Consider the following 25,651-nt stretch of genomic DNA (forward strand, 5'->3'; position numbering starts at 1 on the left):
ATTTTTATTTTATTTTTTCTTGGCTTCTTTGCTTAGACTGTTAACTCAGATAGTTCATACTTCTTAATAAATGAATATAGGACAAGTAACATAATTTTAAAAACCCTGCATTGGACACTGTAGTATCAATATTTCACATTTTTCCAAAATAAATGTGGCGATTTGAATAGAAATGAACCCCATAGGCTCATAAATATGAATGCATGATAACCTGGGAGTGGTACTATTAGGCTGTGACATTGTTGGATAAAGTGTGGGGCCTTGTTACAGGAAGTATGGCACTGGAGTGAGCTTTGAGGTTCTAAAAGCCAAAGCCCTGCCCAGTGGCTTTCTCTCTTCCTGCTGCCTTTGGATCCAGATATAGAACTCCTTTTTTTAAATTTAGAAACAATCTTATTTTACGTATCAATCTCAGTTCTCTCTCCCACCCTCCCATGCCCCCCACTGGCACCCCCACTTACTCTCCAAGGAGGATGAGGCCTTCCATGGTGGAAATTATCTCCTTCTACATCACTGTGTCTGCTATGTGAGGCATGCGTCCCACCATGCTGATAATGGACTAAACCTTTGAAGCCATAAGCAAGTCCCAGTTAAATGCTTTCCTTTATAAGAGTTGTCAGGGTCATGGTGTCTCTTCACAGCAACAGAATACTCACTAAGACAAAAAAGGAATTTCCAGTTGAAAGGGAAGTTGAGTTTCTGACTTTTCTAGGTTGACTTGCATCCCATCCCAGTGAGGTATTTTATTTACCCCTTTGGATAATTATTGATCTTGATACTTGGAGAAACTCTCAGCCAGTATAATGTTTAAAACAAACCTCCATTCACAGCAGATTTAGATTAAAGGTCAATCTAAAATTCAAAAGCTATGTAAAATGCTAAGAGTTAAACAGAATCCTTATTTTCTAAAACTCTGGGAATATGACCATCTGTCAAGAGTTGTGTCATTATCATTCTGTCTCATGTGAAGTCTGAAGTGACAGAGGTAAGCTCAAAAAATGGCTCCTCCCCTTGCCTGTGATCAGACCATAGAATTTCAGCAAACAGAATATTTCACCTTTAGCACAAAATAAGATAAAAACCATAGCACACAATTTTACTTTACTTTGCTAGAACTGTTGTAACAGTGTCATGTACCTTTGAACAAGAGAAATTGTTAGTTTGCTTGTTTTCTACTCTGGATACTGGAAATTTAAGCCTATGGCATATGGGTGTGATTTCTCTTGAGATCTCTCCTTGGCTTGTGGGTACCTCCTTCTCCCTGTGGCCTCACACAGTCCCTTTTTGTAAAAATGGCCTAGGTATTACTTTATGTGAAAATTTTCTCTTCTCATAAATATACCTATCAATTACATTAGGAATTACCCAATCAGCTTGGTTTTAATCACTTTTTTAAAAGTCATACCTCCCAAAGCAATTACATTCTGCAGCATCAGCCCTTACCCTTCCACATGTGAGCTTTGACAGGACACAGGGCATCTCAGAACAGTCTACCAGTCCACTTTTGGATTTCTGGAGTTGGACATCCACTAGAATGCGCAATCCAGCAGTAACACGAGATGCTATGTCTTTTCATGCTTTATCAATAGGTAATATTGTTATGATCAAGAATCTGCTTATTATCTTAATAAATTCAGACAGCAAATTAAGTAAACGTTCTCATAAAATCTTCATCTTGGTGATGTGAAATGTCCCAAATCAGATACATATCTTTCGCTGAATATAGAATAACTTATAAGTGCATCTGTTTGTCTAACTCTATCATTTTCTGGAGCCTACATGCATAATGAAGGCAGAGTAGAAGAAAACACCACATTAGGATTAAAGTTTAGGAAAGACGTCATTCCCATCCTCTCCAGACAACTGCTGACTGAGGACTTTCAGAGGCTTCCTAGTGGAATACTACTGCGAAATGATGAACAGATAGAATTTTCTATAAAGCCAAGCACACTCCAAAAACAGGAAGTGTGTCATTTCTCAGTTTTTATTGTCTGGCTTTCCATTGGAATCCAGCTGAATTTGACAAGGGAACTTGCTTCTTCCCCATGTTTTCAGGTGAATTTTGGCTAATAGTATCCATGGTTATTTGCTTGGTCATTATTGTTCTTTGATATAAATTAGAGATATCACTTTGGTGCTTCTAGATAGGGTTCTCTCCAATCCCATTCATTGTGCAGATTGTCTGACAAGTTATTGTGTGTTTGGACACACCCACATCCATTTACAACCGGAGATTTTACTTAACAAGTTTTAACTCAGTATGCTTTTGGGGACATAAACTCCCCTTAACTATATGTCTACTCTCTTTCTTATCATAGTGGTCTAAATAGCATTTTTTACCAGTAGTTTCTACCCAAACTATACAAGATTCCTAGGTTTGGCTGGCACACTGCTTTAAAGCCTCTGGCAAGGAAGATTTGGGAGGTGTGTCCAGGATATGGTAGGGTTAGAGGAGAGAAGAGTACAGTGGCAGGCATAGCATACATGGACAAGCTGTCTGTGACTTGCTTCTTCCAATGAAGTCCATTTCCTGCCATTTCCTCCATTTGCCAGTAATGCCAACAAAATATGGATCCATCAGTGGATGAAGCTGTCTATGAGGTCCGCCTGACCCAGTGACCTCCTTCCTTCCACAGACCCCACTTTTAAGCTCTGCGGCAATGGGAACCAAGCTTTCAACATGTAAGTTCTTGGGCCATGTTTCATATTCAGCCCTAAAACAACCATTTCGCGAGAAAGGACATGTTAACTCCAAAAAGAAGCCTAAATTAAAGCTTCAAGAACTGCTATCTTTTTTTCTCATTTCTTAAGTGGAAACACACAGTCCAAAATTTATGTCACTGGCCTAGGAAGAGAAACAGTTAATGCCTAGAATTCTAGCTGCAGACCCTTTCATACGCTAATGTGTCCCTCCTCACCATGGTAATGACTTGGCAATGGCCCAAAGAATGATTGCAGATAATATTAAAAAGAGTGAGATTGGAATGATTTAATAGACAGCAATAAATAAATGGAAGATAATCTTTTTTAAATGTTTTTCTGAAGTCAATTATTTGTTTAGGTTTCCCAGCAACAGCCCTGCCCAGTTTATTTAACAAAACCTGTAGTTCAAACATTCCTCTAAATGTAAAATAGACTTTCTTTGAAGCTTTTCCATTGTACAGTAACCCTTTCCATGCCAGATACTGACTAAATATTGATAAATGCCCATGGTTTTCACAATGCCCTAGGCAAGTAACAGTAGTGCCGGATCAAAGGAAAACAGAAAAACAGATCCTATCGTCTCACTACAGTAAGTCATAGCAACGGATGAGAAGGAAGAAGAGGAATAGACATAGAGGGAAAGAAGGAATAGAAATACAGAAATAAGTGTCCAGTGACCAAACCATGCAGCTCCATAAGGTAAAAAGACCCACGGCTAATTTTAGGCCTCAGATTGGGTTACTGCAGTGTGTGTGTGTGTGTGTGTGCCCTCACGCACACACCTGCACTTATATTTGCATGATACTAATACTGACCTCAATTCACACTAACCGCATCTCACTAGCACTTCTGTGTTACTGATGGTGAAGAATATTCCAGAATTTACCCACGTCTAAAAGACTAAAGGCATGATCATTTTAAAGGAAATGACAAACTCACAAGTTCCAATTCTTTAAAGCACTGTTTATGAAGAGATGATAATTTTCACAGAAATACCAGTGCTTCCAAGTTTTCTGTATGTAGATTTAGTTCAGAATAAGATACACATAATGTGGAAGGCTAGAAGGTAGCTTATATTGTCTAGTTATAAACCGCCCCCCTCATTGCAGTGTTGTATGCCTAAATCACCCAAGGTTATAAATGCAATTTTCTGAGGTGTACTCTATATATAAAATATTATAAAGGATAAAATTGAATGTGTTAGCCACAGGATGTTATTGACATGCCAGGGACCACAGAGAATGTTACCAAGAGAAAGGTAGGGAAAAAAATCAACAGAAAAGACTCAGGGAGCACTCAGATTTTCTTCTATTTAAAATTTTGGCTAAAATAGTTCTGCAGCACAAGCCAGTTTTTTTTCAAGCTATCCTTCAGTTCTTTTTTTTTTAATTAGGCATTTCACAAGAATCACAGACATACTTTTATTTTTACTTATTATGATAGACTAACTCTGCCCACTGAACCGTGTCCTATTGGTAGGTTAATACGGAAAATGATGGGGACCTGTTGGTTACCACCCATACATCCTTTTACTCATTCTTCCCAATGTACCTAGTGGCAGCTTGTTTTCAGTTCACCACTTTTGTATGAATACTATAGGTTTTTAATGGCTCTTACTTTACCCTAAAGTAATAATGTGTGTTTTTTGGTGATGTTATTCTCATATGGCACTAAAAGGCCGGGGCTAAAAGAAGACTTACAGCTAGAAACTTTGGCACTGATGAAATGGGAGTACTACCATCTGTCTCCCTACCTCTGCCTTCTCAGGCAGCTCACCCATGTGGTCCTACCACAAATGATGTGACACACTTTGATGATTCCCTGTGGGAGGCCTCACTCTGAGGAGCAGATGAGGGGGTGGAATGGGGAGAAGGAGGGAAGAGTGGGATGACTGGAGGGAGAAGGAACTGAGATTGGTATCTAAAATAAGGTTGGTTTTTGTCAGAAATTTTAAAATGTCAGAAAATATGATTTTCATTGCTATCAGCAGGAACCTCTGTAAGTACCTTTCCATGGAAACTGACACATAATCATTTGATATAATTTAAATACTTTCAAATGAGATACTGCAATAACTGTAAAATCAAGAAGTAGCCAAGAGTCACAACAAAGAGAAATCTCTAGCAGAACCTGAATAACCCATACAGACGAGCGTCTAAGGAAAAAAATGAGCTTATTATATAAAATCCCCCAAATACATTGAGAAACCAGCAACCACAAGTCTAACCATGAGCCAGAGAAAAGTGGCTCAAGAAGAGTCATAGTATGGGGGGATCTGATACCTGAATCATCTAAAAGGAGGGACTCAAGGAACATGGGTAGAAATATGAAAAAAGGATGGAGTCTATCAAAATAACCAGTTGAACTTGTGAGAACAGGAGAATTCAGGATGATGCATCCATGAGGTTTCCAAGAACAGAAAGCTACTTCCTCTGTGTGTAAGGGAGGAGAGCAGAGGTCAGAGCAGATGGAAGCTACTGTCACTGATGCTGTAACCAGGGAGCCACAATGCCAGAAACAACACATTTGATGGACTATTGGGTGCAACTGTCCATCATTAATTCTTCATCTCAGAAAGGTATTTTAAGAGGTACAAAATCTAGACATTTTCAGATCAGCAACAAATGTGCTCATTTAAAAATCCCCTGACTCACTCGAAAGAAACTACTCAAGGAACATCTTTTTAAAACTAAGAAAAGTAGTTTTAAAATAGATATTTCAGTGACAAATATTAAGCACATATTAAACATATAAGTTTATTTAGACATAGAAAAAATGTCCAAGATCATAAAAATATGGTGGGAAAGAAAAACTTAGCTCAGAAAATGGAAGAAAAGCAAAACAAATTATTATCAATGAATCACAAGTATAAATACATTCTTATTAAAACTGATTTTTAAGCATATATTTAAAATAAAAAAACAAGTAACTGGTAGGATGTCTTGGTAGTCAAAAGTACTTGCCGCTCTTATAGAAGACCTGGATTCAGTTTGCAGCCACCACACGGCAGCTCACAAACACCTATCATTCTGGTTCTGGAGAATCTGATAATGTCTTCAGCCCCACTCAGCACTGCATGTGTACGGAGCACAGACATGAACGTAGGCAAACACTCATACAGATAAAATATACATATACATGTGTATGGAGCACAGACACGCACGTAGGCAAACACTCATACAGATAAAATAAAAATAAACCTTTAAAATACAAAACAATAATTTTCTTTCCAAGAAACACACCTCACTTAAGACCAGTGTGTGGGGAACAGTGTTCTTTGGGACATTACTATTGGATACATAGTACCCTGTGTTACAGGGTAAAACAGTCTAAAAGGCAGACAGCATCATTTGGATGCCCAATTGTTTCACAAGTAGAGTTGACTCACTAGGATGTGGCAGCCTCATATATTCAACAGTATAGATGGCAATAGGAAAAACAAGCAAACTCACCATCATCTTTGGAAAATGTTCACATTTTTCTTGCTATGTAATGGAAACCAAAGCAGTATCTGCATTCATTTTGAAGCACATTCAGATGCTTGATACTCGACAAACACATTCTGAATTGAAAGAGGATGAAGATGATGCTAAAAACTGATGGACACGTCAGTCAAGCTGAAAATAAGAGCCCTGTGAGGAAGAACAAGACGTTGGTGCATCTATGGGCATTAGAGGAGTTGCAGGGAGTGATGAATGGAGTGTAGCTACTGGGGGAAGCACTACTCTGAGTGAGAAATGGTTAAACAAAAATGGACAGTGAAGGGGATCCAGAGGAAGGATACTTACTGCCAAGGTAGAGGATTGAGGCAAGAGTCTGTAAGTCACATATGCATATATAACATGGGATCAAATATGATAGAGGGGAAAAAAAGAGATGAGGATAAGTTACACAGGACCTCATGGGCTGAAGACTGAGTGAAACAGAAGTCCCCAGTCATAGAAAAATATGACTCTTGACTTGAAAGGACTTAACAGAGCAAGGATCAACAGAGAAGCTTTGACATTTCTTTAGTGGAGAATGTGTTCACCTTCCCCAAGAGACGGAACAGTCAGTGGAAAGAAGAACAAGTTCTTTTTGAAGGAACTAAGAAGGAAATGATAGGCCCAGACTCTGCAGGTGAAACGACTATGTGCCTGGTATTTCCTAGTGGCCCCACAAGACAAAGGATAACAAAAAAGGTTTTGGCGTCTTTGGGGTTTTGCTTTCGTGTTTGTTGTTGTTCCTGAAACTATTACAAAATTGTGCAAAGTTCATCATAGTTGTGTGGAGTACCACAATGTCTACCCAATCTTAAATGGGGGCTTAATTCAGGGTTCCCCAGAGACATACCTTCGTAAATAAATGAGTCACTGTCATTATTCATTCTCCAGTAAAGGAAACCATGTGTTCTATTTCCTCATATTAGTACAAAACACTGAGATTAGAATATTTTGTAGTCTGAAAAGTCCTAAAAATTATCAGTGTGATTGGGGCCTTTTGTTCATGTCCATCAGAGTGCTCACCATGGTGATTCATCTACCTAAAGATAACATATAGTACCTTTGTTGTGAGTGGTCATTGTCACACATAAAATTCTATAGAAAACTCCAGAATGTTATTGCAGCAGTTCTCAGTCTAAAGACTGATCCCTGGCCTATGTGCCCAGAACTTCTTCACAGGAGGAGAGTGGGTTGAAAGCAGAACTTAATCCTCATATATCTGGCTATAAAGACTGATGTCATCTATAGTCTAGGTTATGGTGTGTCATTTATATATTTTTGTGTATTTCCAAAAGAATGACATTTATCCTTTGTGGTCAACCACCTCCATTTTCCTTCAAGACATAAGTACTTTATAGTCCCTTGGCATGCATTTCTTCAGTGTCTCAGCAGTTACCACATGTGGCAACACTTCCTTGTCTGAGACAAAAGGCTAAGCAATGTGAATAAAAGAAAAGGAACTTATGCCAGCTCTGCTCAAGTGGAGGAATCTACAAGAAACAGGAAGTCTAAGCATGAGTCTTGATCTTGCTTTAAAACCCTGACTTCAGAGAGTCCTTATAAGAAAAAATAGAGGTATAACCATAGACACATTATCCCTGTAGTGGAGCAAACATTTGTATCAAATGTCATTCATTCATTCACTAAATCTTTTGAAATAGATACACCATTTCAACAGGTTTGTTCAAGCCCATAAGAAATAACTTCTGCCTAATTCCAGGGTATAGGATAAATGTGTTGGATCCTGAGATGGGAGTCCCAGAAGACAGCTAGGGATGAGAGTAAGATCACAGCAGCTTCTCTGAAGGGAGTGGGGTCTGTGCCCTCAAGACTTTTGGGTTCTCACTCATGAATACCAACCATTAAAACACACGAGATCTAAATATCACAAACAGGTATTCTTTCATGATTTAGTTGATGATCATATTTCTGAATCTCACAGGTTAAACAGTCATTTTTTAAGAACTTCACTAAGGGGAGCTTGCTATCCTTTGTACTACCCAATATGTTTACAACACACCTGCATAAAGATAGCAGCCTACCATTAAAAAATGTTACTACCCACATGAATAAAGAGTACAGAATCTTTTCTAAACAAAACTAAAAGGAGAGGAATTGATGCAAGACTCAAATTCTGAATGTTTGAGGACCTTGACTTTTTCCTGTTGCTATATATGTTACTGTCATTCATCTCGCGTTTTTCACAGAGGAATTGTTTACTACACATGCAAAGGAAATTACATTCTGTTCATATTAGCCTTGGTTTGCATTTTTTATACAAAGAAATTTTTAGTAGTACCTTTCAATTTTTTTATTCTCTTTTTAGAAAGAATAAAGGGATGAGCGGATGAAATAACTCGGTAAAGTTTCTACCACTTAAGTAGAAGCCCTGAGTTCATAGTCCAAGAACCAAAGTAAAAAAGATTTTCACAGTAGAACATTCAGAACACAGACAAGTAGATCCCATCAGTCTATCCTGCTGCAGATTCAGTGAAAAGCTCTGTCTCCAAGCTTAAGTTGGTAAGACCACAAGCATTAACCTCTGGCCTCCACTTGCATGTGTACATGTGTACCCTGCACACACACACACGTGCACATATGGACTCATGTATACACCACTCCAACACAAATAGATTAAGCTTAAATTTAAATTTAATTTCAAAAAATGGGGGAAATGTACTATTGTGTTTGCTGGTTTTCAAGGCATATGACAAAGAAATATAAAACTGTTTCCTCTGTGGAACCATTGCTGACTCTTGCTCACTGCTATCTTCACCAGACACCTGGCTCAGCTCCAACTCTAAAACCTTTTGCCTATGGTATAGGAATTCTACTTTTCTTAGGTGGTTTATTTGAATGGAAATTCAACATTCTCTCCAGAGTGTTCTTCCTTTCCAGCTGTAGTTTGCCCGTAACATAGGTCAGTCCAACACATTTAGCCAAGATACCTTAGCACTGATGGTTCTTACGCTGTCGTTTGTCATTGGTCTTGGATCCCTATAAGCACTCACTTGGACTCTGCACATGCATGCTCTGAGGATCAGATTACTGTGCTTTGAATTCAACCCTCCATCAAAAGTTTACAACTGATGAAGCAAGGCTCTTTCCCTTGCTCCTTCAACTCTTTTTTTTCTTATTCAAATCTAAGTAGAGAGACTTGGAAGACTGGGAAAGTGACAGTTCAAGGGCTTTATAAGAATTATTGTTAATAGTAGGTTCCCACTGGGCATTTTGACTTTATATTTTCCTTTTCCCTATGAGAGTATAAATCTTTGTCCACTATTATGTCTAGCTGTATGTGACAATCACCATTTTATCTGCATAAGCAGGTTGTCCTTTCATTTTAGTCATATATTGTAGTTAATTTAGTTTACTTATGGATAATTTCTATCAAAGTGCTAATCTATAGAAACATAAGATATAATGTACTGGCTAGTTTTATACCAATTTGACACAAGATCAAGCCCTTTTGGAAGAGAGAACCTCAACTAATAAAATGCACCCCATTAGGCTGGCATGTGGGCAAGCCTGTGATGTGTTTTCTTAGTTGATATGAGAGGGTATAGCCCCTGGGCTGGTGGTCCTAGGTGCTATGAGAAAGCAGGCTGAGCAAACCACAAAGAGCAAGTCTGTAAGCTGTATTCTTTCACAGTCTCAGATTCCTGTCTTGAGCTCCTGCCCTGACTCCCTTCCAAGATGTACTGTGATATGGAACTGTAAGCTGAAATAAAGCCTTTCCTCCCCAAGTTGCTTTTGATCATGGTATTTTATACATCAATAGAAAGAAAACTGAAATGTGTTTTTTCTATAGTTTTGTGAATCTTAGATACTTCTAGGCATGCTATAATGTGTAAAGCTCTAGTCATATGCGGTTACTGAAATTCCCATTGGAATAAGCCAAGACTTGATAAAATTATTAAATCCAAAGATTAGTCCTTGTGTGACATTAGCCAGTTTAAAGTCCATAGTGGCTGTGCATGGTCAGCAGATGGACACCACAACTGCCCTACATTCCTATTCTCTCAGAAACTTGTATAGCAAAACCCACATCAACGGGAGAGAAACCTGGATATAAATACCAAACTTTGCTCTGTATGACCCTAAGCAAATCACTTGGCATTTCTGAGAGGGAGACTAGTCAGAATGAAATGATCATGGCAGAAAATGAACATTGAGGACACTTATACCTGAAAACTTACTCTTTCCCTGACTTCCATGTCCTTCATGATCCTCTCTCTCTCTCTCTCTCTCTCTCTCTCTCTCTCTCTCTCTCTCTCTCTCTCTCTCTCTCTCTCTCTCTCTCTCTCTCTCTCTCTTCTTTCCAGTATAAATCTACTTCAAAGATTTTATTCTTAGCCACACTCTCATTCTAGGCCACATTTCTATATCAATGTGTGTATTCTACTCAAGGCAAGTCTAAAGGCAAAAATCATTTTACTGTGGCAATCACCAGCCTTTCAAATTGAGCAGTGGCTCCTCTGATAGACCACCAGGTGATGTAGCAAGACTTTGCACTGTCTCTTTGGTCATTCCTTACTCTTACAGCATCTATCCTACCTGTTGTCTTGTCCAGGGTCTTTATTCCACCTCTCTAAGATTTTATCCACTAAGGGAATCCACTGAACTTGCCCCGCCCCTGCATTTTCAAATGTGCAATTGATGTTTGTAGGAGTTCTTAAACGCTGAACAGTGCCTCAACAGAATCATGCAGAAACTGACTTTGCTGACTACTGTGTCTCAGTATCTTTAGGTTTGGAATAGGGTGAAGAGTTGTTTAAAGATTCTCAGATGGTGGAGACCTGGCTAGATTGGGAAGACACCAAACAGGCTATGGGGAGACACAGAGCAGGTTGCATACACTTTTTGCTTACAAATTCCAAATGTCCATTCATGCTGTTTGATATTTACATGAGTGCACTTACTTCTCAGAAAAGGACATGTGGGGTATACTTCCTAGAGCTTCTCAATGAGACAAGCCATCTGCCTCACTTGTGGTCCTCACACTTCACCTCTCATTGCTGGAACTATTAACACACTCCACTGGGGGGCATGCCACGCTGGAGAAGAGGTGGTACAGCTCATTTGTAGCATACTGGAGGTACTCCAAGATTTCATCCTTGGTAACTTTGTTTGTCCATCTAATACACACCATGCATCATAAATTGCACTGTTGGAGAGTTTGCATAGACAGTGGTGTGATCCCCAGAAGACTGGACTGTCAGTTATATAACACTGTGTACATGAATGTGTGTCTCTCCCAGTGGGCACAACATTTACAATTCCAAAGAATAAAGAGAATTTTAATGCCTTCAATGTTTGCTTCCATGACCATGCAATGTACATAATTTATAGAAGATTTCTTTGGTTCTGGTTAACTTTTCAGTAGTTCTTGAAGGAAATCTCACTGAATGAAGCAGACATTTAAGCAACACCAGGACAGCAATCAAAACACAACATGGAACAGCATATTAACAAACAAATACACATACATTTATATAGTGTTGCTTGATGTGCTAGCAGCTTATACATATAACATTAATGTATACATAGACAGTATTAAATTTAAGTTTGTATATGATTTTACCTCAAAGATATCTTATTCAGTAAAATGGTAGGCATATAGTTTCCATATAATCATGGACCCATGGGAATAATCGAAGTAATAATCAGAAAGCAGGGGGTAGGTAAGACTGGTTACATCTTCTATATCTTGTGTGTCTATGAGTAGGTCACTAAGAATCTCTAAGACTTCACTTACTCAGTCTTAAAAATGTATTTATCCCTAGTATATGAATGGACATTGGGAGTCCATTCCACATACAGGGATACTCTCTCAGCTTAGACACATCGAGAGAACCTAGGCACTGCTCCAAATGATATGACAGACTTTGAGGGTCCCACATGGAAGGCTTCACCCTCCCTGGGGAGAAGAAAGAGGATGGGATGGGGGCCAGTGGGGGACAGGGGAGGAGGAGAGGGAGAGGGAACTGGGATTGACATGTAAAACAAACTTGTTTCTAAATTTAAATTAAAAATGAGAAAAAAATCCTCATTTGGGGGACTTCTTTGTGCATTGAATGAGAAGGGCAAATGGGGAGACATTATAGATGCTTCAGCATTCTTCCTAAAATCAGAGAACAGTACTGAAATTTGAAATATCTAAATTCTCTGAGAATCAATATGGTATTTGAATCTTTAAATGATATGATATGGCTAACAGGGTGTTATTTATTTATCCAAGTCTTTTTAGATTATCAGATGTGATCTCTTGAATTGATTAATTGAAGTATATTATATTAACATTTTATCTCTAAAAACTATGTATAGATTTTTTTCTTTTTGTACATGCAAAGTCTTGATTAATTCACTCTCCCCATCTGCCTGTCTTTGACATTGCTTGTACCCTTCTGGCACCCAGTATTCTCAATTCCACTCTGTTACCACATGTTTTCTAAGACCTGCTCCATCCCTTTCTCTATTCTCATGGGCCTCTTTCTAGTTTCATAACCATGCTCATTCCTACATGAATACATGTGTATAAAAACTAAAATCTAGAGGAAGAACATGTAGTACTTGACTTTCTGAACCTCACTAGGTATAATTTGTTTCATCCACCTCTGGTAAATTTCATTTTTCTTTACTGCTCAATGAAATTTCATTATGCGTAGGAGCCACATTTTCATTATCCATTCATCAGTATGGTCATCTAGGCTGACTTCATATCCTTGCTGTTCTAAATAACCATGATATGGGTGTACATCCTCTGTCACAGGATACGTAGTCCCAGAAATGGTATGGCTGGGTCATATTCGAGTTCTATTCACTGATTTCCACCGTGGTCTTCTAGTTTGCCTTCCTGTCCGTGATGAAGAAAGGTTCCTTGTCCCCACATTCTCTCCAGTATTTGCTATAGTTTGGATTTCTATGGTAGTCCTTCTGGCTGGGGTGAAGTGGAATCTCCAAGCAGTCTAGTTTACATGTCTGCCACACTGTGCGTGTTTTCTGTTTCCATGACGACTGAAATATGTATTTCCCCAGATATTTTTCTCTACAAGGCCAAAAGTTCCTTTTCATTAATGAATAAAAGGCATTTTAAAATTTTTCCTAGCACAATGGACACAATAGCGTTGTTTCATAGTTTCATTTCTATTTACCAAAACCATGATTCATAACCATTTCTTCACCTTCTCTGTTGCCCTGTGACACACCACCAATTTCCTCATATGTGATGACATGTCTAATCCTCACAATAAGGTAGTAGAAGTTACTGTCACTTTAATGATGAAAAACTGAAGCACAGATTATGTAAGCAAGTTTCCCTTATACCATCTTGCAAGAGAAAAGATGTTAAACTGGGCCCCGCAGCCAGCAGTCAGTATGAAGCCCACTTCATCTACGTCATGCTTTACTGCTAACCTTGCATATCTCCTGATATCTGCTTGGTGCTTCCAGAATGCAGCCTCTGGCCACTTGGTCCTTGGATTCCAATTGTAACCATCGAAGCACAAACTCTTTGACTCCTGACAGCACCTAACCTATGTCTCACTATACCTATATTGGAAGGGAATTCTGCTCTCACGTATTAGAGATATTAAAAACAACAGTTCTCTCAGGAGTGGTTTACACATATTTCCAACCTAGATAACCTTTCATTTCATATCAGAAGTTAATTATGATAAGCCAAACTGATTTCTTTAAACTATGCAAAGGTTGAAGATGTGACTCAGTGGTAGCATACTTAATTACTACATTCAAGACCCACTCAACTCAATCCCTAGCACTGGAAAAAAATACACATCTAAGGAGACATTTGCATATTCATGTTATAGTTGCTCTATTTTGTATATTGAACTTATAAATACTAGTCAGTATCCACTTAAATTATCATCAGACTGTCATGGAAGTTCATATGTTTTCTAAACTATAACATCAGAATTGTACTGAATTGATTCAAGTGTCAGAAACTAGAAAACTTAATATAATTTAGTTTGAATGTCTAACCCTCATGGCAAAAGTTAAAACCTACCCATATAATATTAAAGCAAATTTTAGCTTAACTCAGTCAGATAACTCTTGTGTTCCTGCCATGGTACCATCATTATCCCAAGATCAATAATTTTTCTCACATAAAGTAAGTTTCAACTGATGATTGAATATTCTGAAACATTTTCTTACACTTTGTAGTCATGCCCACAGGCACATTCATATGTAAACATTGTAATAATTATTGTTAATAATAATAAAGAAATCCTTTCAGATTCACCTAGTAGCATGAAAGGAAACACCAAGTCCGTTCCTGAAGGCTAATCTTTGAAATGTTCAGGACACATTCTTTTTTCCTAAAGGGTGACATAGATAGGTAGATAGATAGATAGATAGATAGATAGATAGATAGATAGATAGATATGCTTATGCTTACTTTCAAATAATTACTCTTAATAACTTCCCTTTGGAGTGATTGGATTCTTGTGATAAATTATCATAGACTGAGTGGCTAAATGATGGCCATGCACAACTCATACTTTTGAGACTGGGAAATCCATGATCAAGGTGCAGGCAGATTTGCTTTGGGGTAAGGCCTTCTTCCTGGTGATAGTTTCCTCACTGGCCATGTGTGGAAGAGAGAGAAAGAGAGCTCTGCCCTCTTTCCCTATTTTAGGAGGATAGTGATCCCACTATGAAGATCCCACCCTTATAATAACATCCTCTAGTTCTAATTACTTCCAAATGGTTTTATATTGAGGGTAAGACACAGTCGGTCTTGACATTCTCTTACTGAGCTTTGTCCACATGGCATGTGTGTGTGTGTGTGTGTGTGTGTGTGTGTGTGTAAGTACACATCCATTAGATGCCAGAAGACAAAGTCAATTGTTGTTGTTATTTCTCAATCCACTTGTATTTGTTGAGATGGGGTTGCTGTACTGGAACTTGTTGAGTAGGCTGTAGTGGCTGGCCAGCAAGCCCTAGGGATTCATCTGTCTGCCTCCTCAGCACTTGATTAAAAAAGCATGCCACCACACCTGGCATTTTCTTACATGGTTTTTGGAGATCAAATTCAAGTCCTTGTGCTTATAGGGCAAGGACTGGCTACACTGGGCTGTTTCTCTAACTCCACATGATATCTTTATAATATTTTAAACCAAATTTTCTTTCAAAAGTCAGGCTTTCTCCAACTTACCATGTTCCATGCTCCCTAGTTATCTTACCTTAGATACTCTCAGTGATGTGGACTGCAAAGCTTCTGTCGGTATTTAAACTTGAGTTTGATATTTCCATTGTCAACCAAGATTCAGGTATTAAAATACTCTTGTTCTTTCTCTTACAGGATGGAGAGCCTAATACGGGGAAGGAATCCCCCACAATATCAGCGAAGTCCCTGTAAGGAGGCTCGTGCTGCACTTCGGAAGAGGCCTGAAGAGGAGTGTAAGTGTCTAATCATAGCAACATGCTCTAAGTATATTTTTGGTGAATGGCACAAAAAAATGAACAGGTTCACTTTTAAAAGCTCAGGCAAATTAGAGATATATTCAATAAATATATGTTAAATTGACCTTTTTAAATTATAATAAATACAAGTGTTGCAAGCCCCATTTTCCTATGAGTACTCCTCTGGTACTTTAGGGACTTCCCATGACATTTGAATTTTGTGTTAAATGAGAACAGAAAAGTCCACACAGTACTCTTGAGTCTTTCAAAATCTCTCTACACCATACATACTAATGTTCTGAGGAGTTCTCAGGTAAAGAATCTTATGAAATGTGCTGAAAATCAACATTTTATAATTTCCTTTAGACTACAGTTCTCTTATGAACATTTTTCTTTCTTAAAATGCCACACTCTTTGAGAAAATCTGTGCTTATAGAGAATTAGATGCCAAAGGGTAAATGTGTACCCATTTATCAAACTGAAATTTTTGATTTAATGGAATTTAGTAAAATGTTTTGAAACTAGGATGTTACAAATGACACTGTAAAAACACTTTAATCCAGCCTCAAATTATTTTATATCAGAATGTGTAGTCAGCTGTAGAGATTTTATTTAAATATTTATATTCCATAGCCTGTAACAGATTGTTGGAGGCTTTTGACATCATATTCACATTTGAAGTTTGTGACATGACTCGTGATACTAACTTTCCTTGTGATATTTGCATATAGTTATTTTTGGCATACTAAATTATGTTCCATTATGACAAACATTCATCTGAATTTTGTCCAACTTTAAGAACTTAGATTTCATAACTATGAAGTTAATGCTGAGCTCCACAAGCATAGATGTCACAGTGGATTATTAACTTTATATTTGCATTTTAAATTAGTTTGAAATGTGGATAAGGATCAAATACAAAGCCTGCATTCACAGGAAGTGAAGCACTTTCACTGTGTGTTGTGCAGTAAAGTCGGTGTAGACCTCTTTGTAGTGACTTCTATGCCATTCAATAAAGTGTTGATCATTTTGCATGGTGGATTTGTGTCCTATTACCATATAAACAATATCCAGTAAAAGCTAAAATGTGAAAGTGAAGATGCTGTTCAACTATAAGCACTCATGAGGATTGTTACTTTTAAGTACTACCTCTTTTACTAAATTCATAGGAAACAATGGACTCTCTCCTCTTCTGGTTCAATACCTCATCATCATCTCTGATATAGGTCTATAGATTTTGCCTAAAAACTTGGAAGTAAGATATGTGAGTACATTTGTAAATGGTTCCCGGATATTTGCTGTTTAACATTAATAGTGATTTCCGTGAGTGCCCTTTTAGTGATTATAAAAGCCAATAGTTACTCTACTATAGGTCACTATGGTATCCATTCTGATGCCTCTTTCCATAAGGAAGACTTTATGGAAACACAGGTATCACATATTTGTTTAGATGTTCCGCATATCTACTTTTGGCTTCACAGAAATACTCAAGTAGTCACAACTCAGGCCAAATGTTCCACAGAACAAAGCCAAAGTCCTTTATCTGTTTCTTTATAGGAACATTGTACTTATATACTTATTTTGATTCTTTGAGACAAAGATTCACTAGGTAGCCCAAACTGGCCTCCAACTGATGGCATAACAGGCCAGCCATCCCACGTGGTTTGGGAAAGATATGAACTTCTTTCTGAAATAGTGGTTCTTAAATTGTGACATCTGAGCCAGCAGCAGGTAGATCACCTGGGGGCTCAATAGATGAGCAGAGTCAAAGCCTTAGGACCAAACTTGCTGAATAAATATCTCAAGATTAGAGTAGTGGTCTGTAGTTGAAGAAGCCATATTTGAGACTGTGATGTAAGGTTAAGTCTGAAAGCCACCAGCTGTGCAAATGATTGATGGCAGATGATAGTAAGCCATCAACTTCACAAGACTAATGATGATAGATATACTATTTCATACTTGAGACTTACTTCTTCCTGGTGTAAACTATATATGTTTATTAAGATACTTCATCTGTAGCTAAGAATTTTATTACTATAATTGCTGCAACTCCTCACCAGAGGACTTACACACACACACACACACACACACACACACACACACACACACACACTTTTCTTTCCCCAAAGATCTAGATTGCCCCTTGTTAATATAAGAATGAGAAGTCCTCCCTGTGCTTTGATGGGGAAAAACTATTTTCTGATAAAAATACACAATCTTTTTAATAGTAGAGACAGAACATTGTGGTATTTAATACTTTTGAGGCTTGTGAAAAGGTCTATTCTCTATCACAACACATGTAACAATAACCGACTGCAGTTCACTGTGTGTTATTTTCATTAGAAGACTTGGTTTATATACTTCTAAAATAAGGGTGATGGTGGGGCACAGGACTATTGTGAGATGAAGATTTATAAGAATTGTTGTTTTGCATAGAGCCTGGAGCATAGAAAGTTTTCTTCAGCCCTCCTATTTCTTCTCCTTCCTTTAATTCTGTCTCTTTTAGCTTGCTAATATTACTGTCTTATGTCAAGTTAATCTTTTGCTTGAGGATAATACAATAAATTTTATATCAAAATTGCAAGTAATCCAAAAATTCATAAGATTCTATCTTCAATTCCCAGCACTGTCAAAAACTGAAAATCCCTGTTATTCCTTTTTATAGAAAAAATGATGTGTGGATTAGTGCAAGCTCCATACAGATGGCATCAAGCTGACCTTGCAACCATTAGACTGTATTTCATGTCATCTTTCAGTGCAGCTAGCAAATGGTGCAGTTATGTCCTCTTGATTCCACAGGTTTGGCCTAGGATCCATCCCACATTGTCTTCTCAGTTCCTAGGGTAACCTGCCACCTCAGAAATCAGCGTCACAGAAAGTCTGGGAGCATTATCTACCCATCAAGGGAATAGAGAGGGATGTGGAGTTTTGTGCAGATGACAGGATCTCTTTGTGGAGGGAGGTTTTGATAAATGGCATATTTCACACTGCTGTCTTTGATAACCTATAATCTTTTATAGTGTATTCAACATTGAGATCAACATTAGGTCACAAGACACTGCTTTCAGCTGGTTATTAAATATTAATTTCATCGAGCTGTGCTGCAGCTAGCAAGGCTGAGCAAACATTCATAAAAAATAAGTTGATTCTTGTACAAACAGACTTTTAGACATGGCCAATTTATTCCTTATTTTAAAAAAATGTTAGGTGGAAATATGTTCTCAAAACCACATCCCTGATCAACTGAAAATGCCTGTCTGTGTTCTGCTCCAAAGAGCCTCCTCTGGCAGCGCCATTTGCTTGTTTTACACTTGCTCCTTCAAACAAGTCTGATGGGACTCCAACCCTGTCACTACCCTAGGACAGCTCCCATTCATATCACCAGAAACCTTCGTGTTGCTGTAAATCTTTTCTATTTCCATGTCACCAGCCATAATAAATCCTCTGACTAAATTGCTGTTTATTATCTCTCAGTTACGAGTCAAGAGTTGAGTCCTAGGTTCCCAGCTTGTGTCTTACCAGAAGCTCAGTTTGGGAAGGATCTATTTCTGAATGCTTTCAAGCTGCTGGTAGAATTTATTTCTTAGAGATTTGACGACCAACTACTCTTACTGGCCGCTATCCAGATGCCTTCCATTTGGGGCATTCCTAAGCAAGAATAAGACTCCATGTGTGATTTCTTGGGGGCTACCCCCCCCTGCCAAGTGTAAAAGGAGCAAAGAGTTTTTTTTAAGTATAGTTACACAAGAGGCTATCTGGCCTCCAATGTGTGTGTGGTTTTTTTTTATATCTTGGTCAACAATTAAGTGATCATAGCTGTGTGGGACTATTTCTGGGTCCTCTGTTATTTTCCATTGTTCTCTATCACCATGATGCATTTGTCAGCGTGTTTCTTTAGCATAAATTGAAGTTAGGAATTTTGCTGCCTCTAGCTGTTCTTTTTGCTTAAGATTGATTTGACTATCTGTGGTCCTTTGTGTTTTCACATGAATTTTAGGATTGTGTTTTCTAGTTCTGTGAAGAATGGTCATTGGAATTTTGATGAGGATTGTATTGACTCTGTATGTTATTTTTGGTAATACAGCCATTTCTGATGTTCAGGAGGATGACAGGTGCTGCCAACATGTGGATTCTTCAATTTATTACTATTATTATTATTATTATATATTAAAGTTTTTCACCTCCTTAGGTAGGTATATTTCTAAGTAGTTTTTAAGCCATTATAAATGGGATAAATTTTCTTAATTTTTTTTCTGAGAAAGCTTGTTGTGTTGGCTTATTCCTTACAACTTTCCTGAAAGTGTTTGTCATATTCAAAAGTTTTCTGGTAGCATCTATAGGATCTTTCATGTATAGAATAACATCATTTGTAAGTCAGCACAGTTTGATTTCTTTCTTTCCCGTTTGTATGCCCTTTTTATCTGTCTCTTATTGCTTTAGTTAAGATTTAGAATGCTGTATTAAATATGACTGGGGAGAATGGATATCCTTATCTCATTCTAGAGTTTAGAGTAAATATTTGGAATTTTTACCCATCTAGTATGATGGTAGCAGTAGGTTTGTTGTACATAGGTTAGTTTATTATACTGAGATACATTACATTTATTCTGGATTTTTTTTCAGAAACCTTATTGTGAAGGCACTCTAAATTTTTCAAATGTCAATTCTAGCAATAAATCATGTGATTTTGAGGATTAAATTCATTTGGCATATTGCAGTTATTAATTTATGTGTATTGGACCAACAGTGAATTTCTCAGATAAAACTAACTTGGTTATGGTATGTGGTCTCCTTAACTTGTTTTTTAATCCAATTTACAAATAACTTGCTGAAAAAATTGTGTTCATGTACATCAGTGATATTGGACTAAAGGGGGTTTTGTTGTTATTGTTACTAGTTTTGACATCAAGACTAATAGTGGCTCTGTAGAAATACTTTAGTACTATCCCTATCCTTTCTATTTGGTAGAAGAATTTGAGAAGTATTTCTAATGTCTCATCCTTAAGTTGAGCAGAATTCAGCACTAGATCTACAGAGTATTGGGCTTCTTTTTATGGGGAAACTTACTGCTTCAGTCTCATTCACCATTATGGGTCCATTTACGTTATTTATAACTTTAAATTTAACTTGGCTTTACCGTCTTATGTTGCATGTGTTTCTAAATTGATCCATTCCCTCTAGGTTTTTCAGTTCACTAACATACAATTTTTATGTATTCTTTAATGGTCTCCTGAATTTCGTTGAAGTCTACTCTAAAAGTTCCTTTTCATTTCTAATTTTATTAGTTTGGCTTTCTCTCTTTTCCTTTTAGTTGGGCTTTTATTTATCTTTTTAATTTCTTTTTATTTTATTTATTTATTTATTTATTTATTTGGTTTTTACCAAATAGGGTTTCTCTGTATTGTTTTTGAGGCTGTCAGACCAGCCCGGCCTCGAACTCACAGAGATCTGCCTGCCCCTGCCTCCCGAGTGCTGGGATTAAAGGCTTAATTTCTTTTTAAACGTTAACTCTGTTTAATCAATTTAATATATTATTCTCTCAGTCTCGATCTTATTCATTTCTTCATAGTTTTTATTATTTCTTAACATCCAGTGTGTTTAGACTTGGATTCTTGTTTTTTTTCTAGAACCTAAAAGTTCATTATCAGATTATTTATTTGCACTTTTCTCATTTTTCATTTAATGTAAGTATTTATAAATATAAACTTTCTTCTCAGGACAGACTTGGCTGTATTCAGGGTTATAGTAAAAATTACTACCATTTTTTAGCCAGGTGTTGGTGGCACACGCCTTTAATCCCAGCACTCGGGAGGTAGAGGCAGGTGGATCTCTGTGAGTTTGAAACCAGCCTGGTCTACAGAGCAAGTTCCAAGGCAGGCTCCAAAGTAATACAGAGAAAACCTGTCTCAAAAAAAAAACAAATAAACAAACAAAAACAAAAAACAAAGCAAAGCAAAAAAAAAAAAAGAATTGCTACCATTTTCATTTAACTCTAAGAATGTGGCTGGAGAGCTGGAATTTCTTTCCCGCCAGGTCCTGCCTATTCTCAGCCTCAAAAAAGCACACAGAGACATATATTAATTTATAAAGTGTTGGCTGGTTACTAAGGCTTCTTATTGACTATCTCTGTCTTAATTATTAGCACATTTCTACAAATAGGTGTATATATTTCCACATGGTCTTGGCTTACCAGAGAATGCCGGACCTGTTATTTCTTTGGTGGCTACATGGCATCTCTTCGCAGTCTCTCTCTGACTCCCTTTCCCAGAATTCTCCTCCTTTCCTAGTCCCACCTATCTTCCTGCCTCTACTGGCCAAACGGGGTTTTATTCATCAACCAATAAGATAAACATATATACAGAAGGACATCCCCCATCATGGGAATATTCAAATGTCTTCAGTGACCTGTTATTAATGCAGAGTTGTATTGTGCAGACTCTAAATAAACCTGTTTGTTCCAAGGTTTCTGTTACTGTTGAGTTCTAGATTATTCCACTATTGGCTGGTAAGAAATAAGTAATATTTCATTGTTGTTGCTGTTAAAGTTTTCTTTGTGGTCTATAAAGTAATCAGTTTCAGAGGAGGTTCTGTTTGCCACTAAGAAGAATGTGCATTTCTGTCTGTTGGTTGGAATTCTGCAAATACATTTACTAAACCTTATTGGTCTGTAGTTACTAATACCTCTTATTGATAATTAGTTTGGGAGAACTGATATCTTCCATCGTTGTATCAGGACATATGTGACCATTTGTACCTCTTATCATTTGTTTTGTGTTATTGGGAGTCCCCAAGATTCAAACAGTACTGGCAAGATTGAATATCTACTGGAAAAAGTTTGAATTTAGACTAAGTTTCAGCCTGGCAAAAGCCTTCTGAAAAAAGATCAAAGATCTTAAAACTTGAAAAACTGAAAACATAGAGAAAGCATTTCAAGATGCTGGCACAAGCAAGAACTTTCTTAACAGGACTCCAGTAACACATGAAATAACCTGAATTGACAAATGGGATAAATTAAATTAAAATGCTTTTACACATCAAATAAAACTTCCAGAAAAGTGAACAGACATCCTACAATATTTTGTGAACCATACTTCACATCAGAAGTTAAGTTCTAGAATATATAAAGAACCATAAAATTTACACACACACACACACACACACACACACACACACACATACACACAGTCAATCAATCATTGGATTAATAAGCTGAATACTATGTTTAGGAAAACCACAATAACCTTACCAATACGAATACTTATGTCCTGTAATCATTTCAAAAAACAAAATATTTTAACATTAGCCCTTTTGGTAGTATTATTGCATTTAGTCATGCTACTGTCTTTGTATTAGCTACTGGAAGTGAAAGGACCTGGTCCTGTGCTTCCGTTGGCTTTACAAACTCCTGGCATTGTCAAATGTAACCCCAGAATCCCAGCTATGTGTTTCCCTCCATACCAGGTATTACATGGTATGTGCTGTAACTGTTTGTGTTTTGTAACCACCCTTTTGGACTCCCGTTATTCCACTACAGGGTTGGAATCCAGGGTTTCCTACATGGTAAGCACGTACAGCACCACTGAACTACATCCCACCAGCCCTTCCTCTTTTTTTAATATTTTTAAAAAGAAATAACATCTTGATAAGATGCTTTGGTTGGTCTTGAACTCAAGACAGTCCTGAACTTTCAATCTTCCCTGCCTCAGCTACCTAAGTAATTGAAATTGAAGGCTTCTGCAGGAAAGCCAGAATCGACTACATCATCTTTTGACGTCCCATTTTACTTTTCCCTTTCAGAGATCTGGGAACTCCAACAATCACCCTGGATAAAAAGTATAGATTAAATATGTCAGAGAATCAAAAATTTAAGCATCAATACAACTTAGGTGCTCTTCCATAAATAGAGGAAAATCAGTGCAGAATATGAATACAAATATAGGCAGGAGCTCCTCCGGTGGAAAAGACTTGGAAAGTTTGGAAACGCAGCACTAAAGAGATGAAAACAGGATAGCAAATCATGGGCCAACCTGAGATATATAGTCAGACCCTATCTCAAATAACAAAAAAAAGTTATTCTGGAGCTCCAATCCTCATCAGCTTCATCTCAGCTCTGCTGCATGAAAAGTGTTCTTTACTTCATCTGGTCTGTTTTTCTACGTGATACCCATCTCTTTTCAGTAGTTCAGCTTTGTCATTCATCGGGGGGGGGCTAGGCCTCCCCAGTTCTCATGGCTAAGGTTCCTTTCTAAGATGACTATCACACAAATGCTACCAGAAAATCAAATGGATCATATGCATGATTTTAGCAAGAGAACTTGGGAGAAAGAGTTAGTCAGTGAGGTCTGATAGTCTCTAATGGTGAACTTAAAAATCTTACCAAACATCATGCTTCCTGGTGTCTTAGGTTGCAGTTACACGGTGTCAACCAACTGTTTAGAAACCTGAAATGGTACTCAGTTGAATCTATGTGCACACAAGTCTAGAAAGCACCAATCACCATTTATTTTTCTCTCACCTGTGACCTAGCTACTCACTCGTTTGTGTTGCATTTGAACCTTCACCAGACATACCCTGAAGTGCAATTTGTCTAGTCATGTAGTACTTCACTGTGAATGGGTTTCAACCACTGGCATCCATGACCTGGAGGAACCAAAGACCATGGGGATCTTTAACAAGAAAGAACTAGTAAAAGTCTTTCAAATGGATTTGTTTTGTTATTGTACCTCTATTCATAACCACATTTCTGGTCCTCTCTGCTCACTTGGAGGAAGGCAGAATTTCTTCTTTCTGTTCCTGACACTCTTTGGACAAGACAAGCTTTTCAAGTACTTCCTGGAGTCTTCCTTTAGCACTTCCTGCAGACCCTGTTGCTCATGTGGTACTTCCTATAGTGCTTCCTAGAGTTCCGGGGGTTGTTCATGTGGTGCTTCTTGTGCTCCTTACTGAAGTTCATATTACCCTCTCATCTGCATATCTCCTTTAGCCTCCTTAGTTATAAGCTGCTTACAGATGGAACAGGTACATTTTATGCACCATTTTATTTCTTGTATTTTATCTCTAGTATTATCTCATAATACTTGACACATAATCACCTCCTTAAACAGTGAATAATCATGAAAGACACAGCTTAATTACTACTGCAGTAGGTACAGTTAAAAGGATATATGAGGTCTGATGACAATCAACAAACTGCTTCTATATTCCAGTAGCAAGCTCGGCAAAGTGTCACGCAATTAAAGATTAGCTGTCATTCCTATGGTTTACAAAGACTAGATTGGATGACAGGCTTGTGATGTTTGACAATGAAATTCTTTATAGGAAAGAATTACATAATGATTCTTTACCAAATCAGCTCCATCTAAAAAAAATGGAGGGCTGAACACTGATGCAAGGACTCCTTCAAATATTGCATATCAACTGTAGTGCTCTACTTCCTAACTAGAATAAAAAATGAGATTTTAAAATATCGTATAATGAGATGGAGAGATGTCAGCTTTAAGAGACTTAGTGTTTTTCTAAAGGACCCATGCTTAATTGCCTGCATGAATGTTGAGTAGCTCATAGTCACCTATAACTCCAGGTACAAGGCATCTGACACACTTCTCTGTATACACAACACATTTACACACACACATTAAATGCACAAGTATCATTTTTAAAGCGTTAATTCTTCATCTAAGTATTTAACAGTCTGATAATCATATCATTACTATGATAAATATCATAGATAAAGATTATTTAAGATTACCATTATTAATAGTTTTAATCCACTAATAACTGGCCCCATGGCTCTAAGGTCATAGGGAGACTGCATACCTTAAGGGAAGCAGGTGGCAGAACAAAACTGTTTACTTTATGACTAGGAAATGTAAAAAATTGGGGGGGGTGCAACAGACTGGGTCTCATAACCCTTATTGATGACCCCATCATCTCAAACTAATCATTTGGCCCAAGTTTTCCTACCCCACCCCTCCAGTACTACCTCTTTGGGAATCAATCCTTTAAATCATGAGTTTTGAGGACCTCTTAAAATATAAATA

At 37.6% G+C, this 25,651-nt stretch overlaps 1 protein-coding gene across 12 annotated transcripts in view; it reads left to right on the forward strand.

The window, feature by feature from the left end:
• The window catches only part of Lrrc7 (leucine rich repeat containing 7), a 445,479-nt gene that overhangs the window by 82,507 nt on the left and 337,321 nt on the right, over nucleotides 1-25,651 (forward strand). For 11 of the 12 annotated variants that reach the window (XM_040751539.1, XM_040751532.1, XM_040751538.1 and 8 more), the window contains exon 2: nucleotides 15,511-15,608. In XM_040751539.1, coding sequence (XP_040607473.1) covers nucleotides 15,511-15,608 — 98 coding nt within the window. Of the gene's footprint in view, nucleotides 1-15,510; nucleotides 15,609-25,651 lie in introns of those variants that run through there. The other variant, XM_040751537.1, reaches the window with a different exon arrangement.

This window comes from Mesocricetus auratus, unplaced genomic scaffold (genome assembly GCF_017639785.1).
Source record: "Mesocricetus auratus isolate SY011 unplaced genomic scaffold, BCM_Maur_2.0 Super-Scaffold_100009, whole genome shotgun sequence".
In the NCBI taxonomy this organism is placed as follows: domain Eukaryota; kingdom Metazoa; phylum Chordata; class Mammalia; order Rodentia; family Cricetidae; genus Mesocricetus; species Mesocricetus auratus.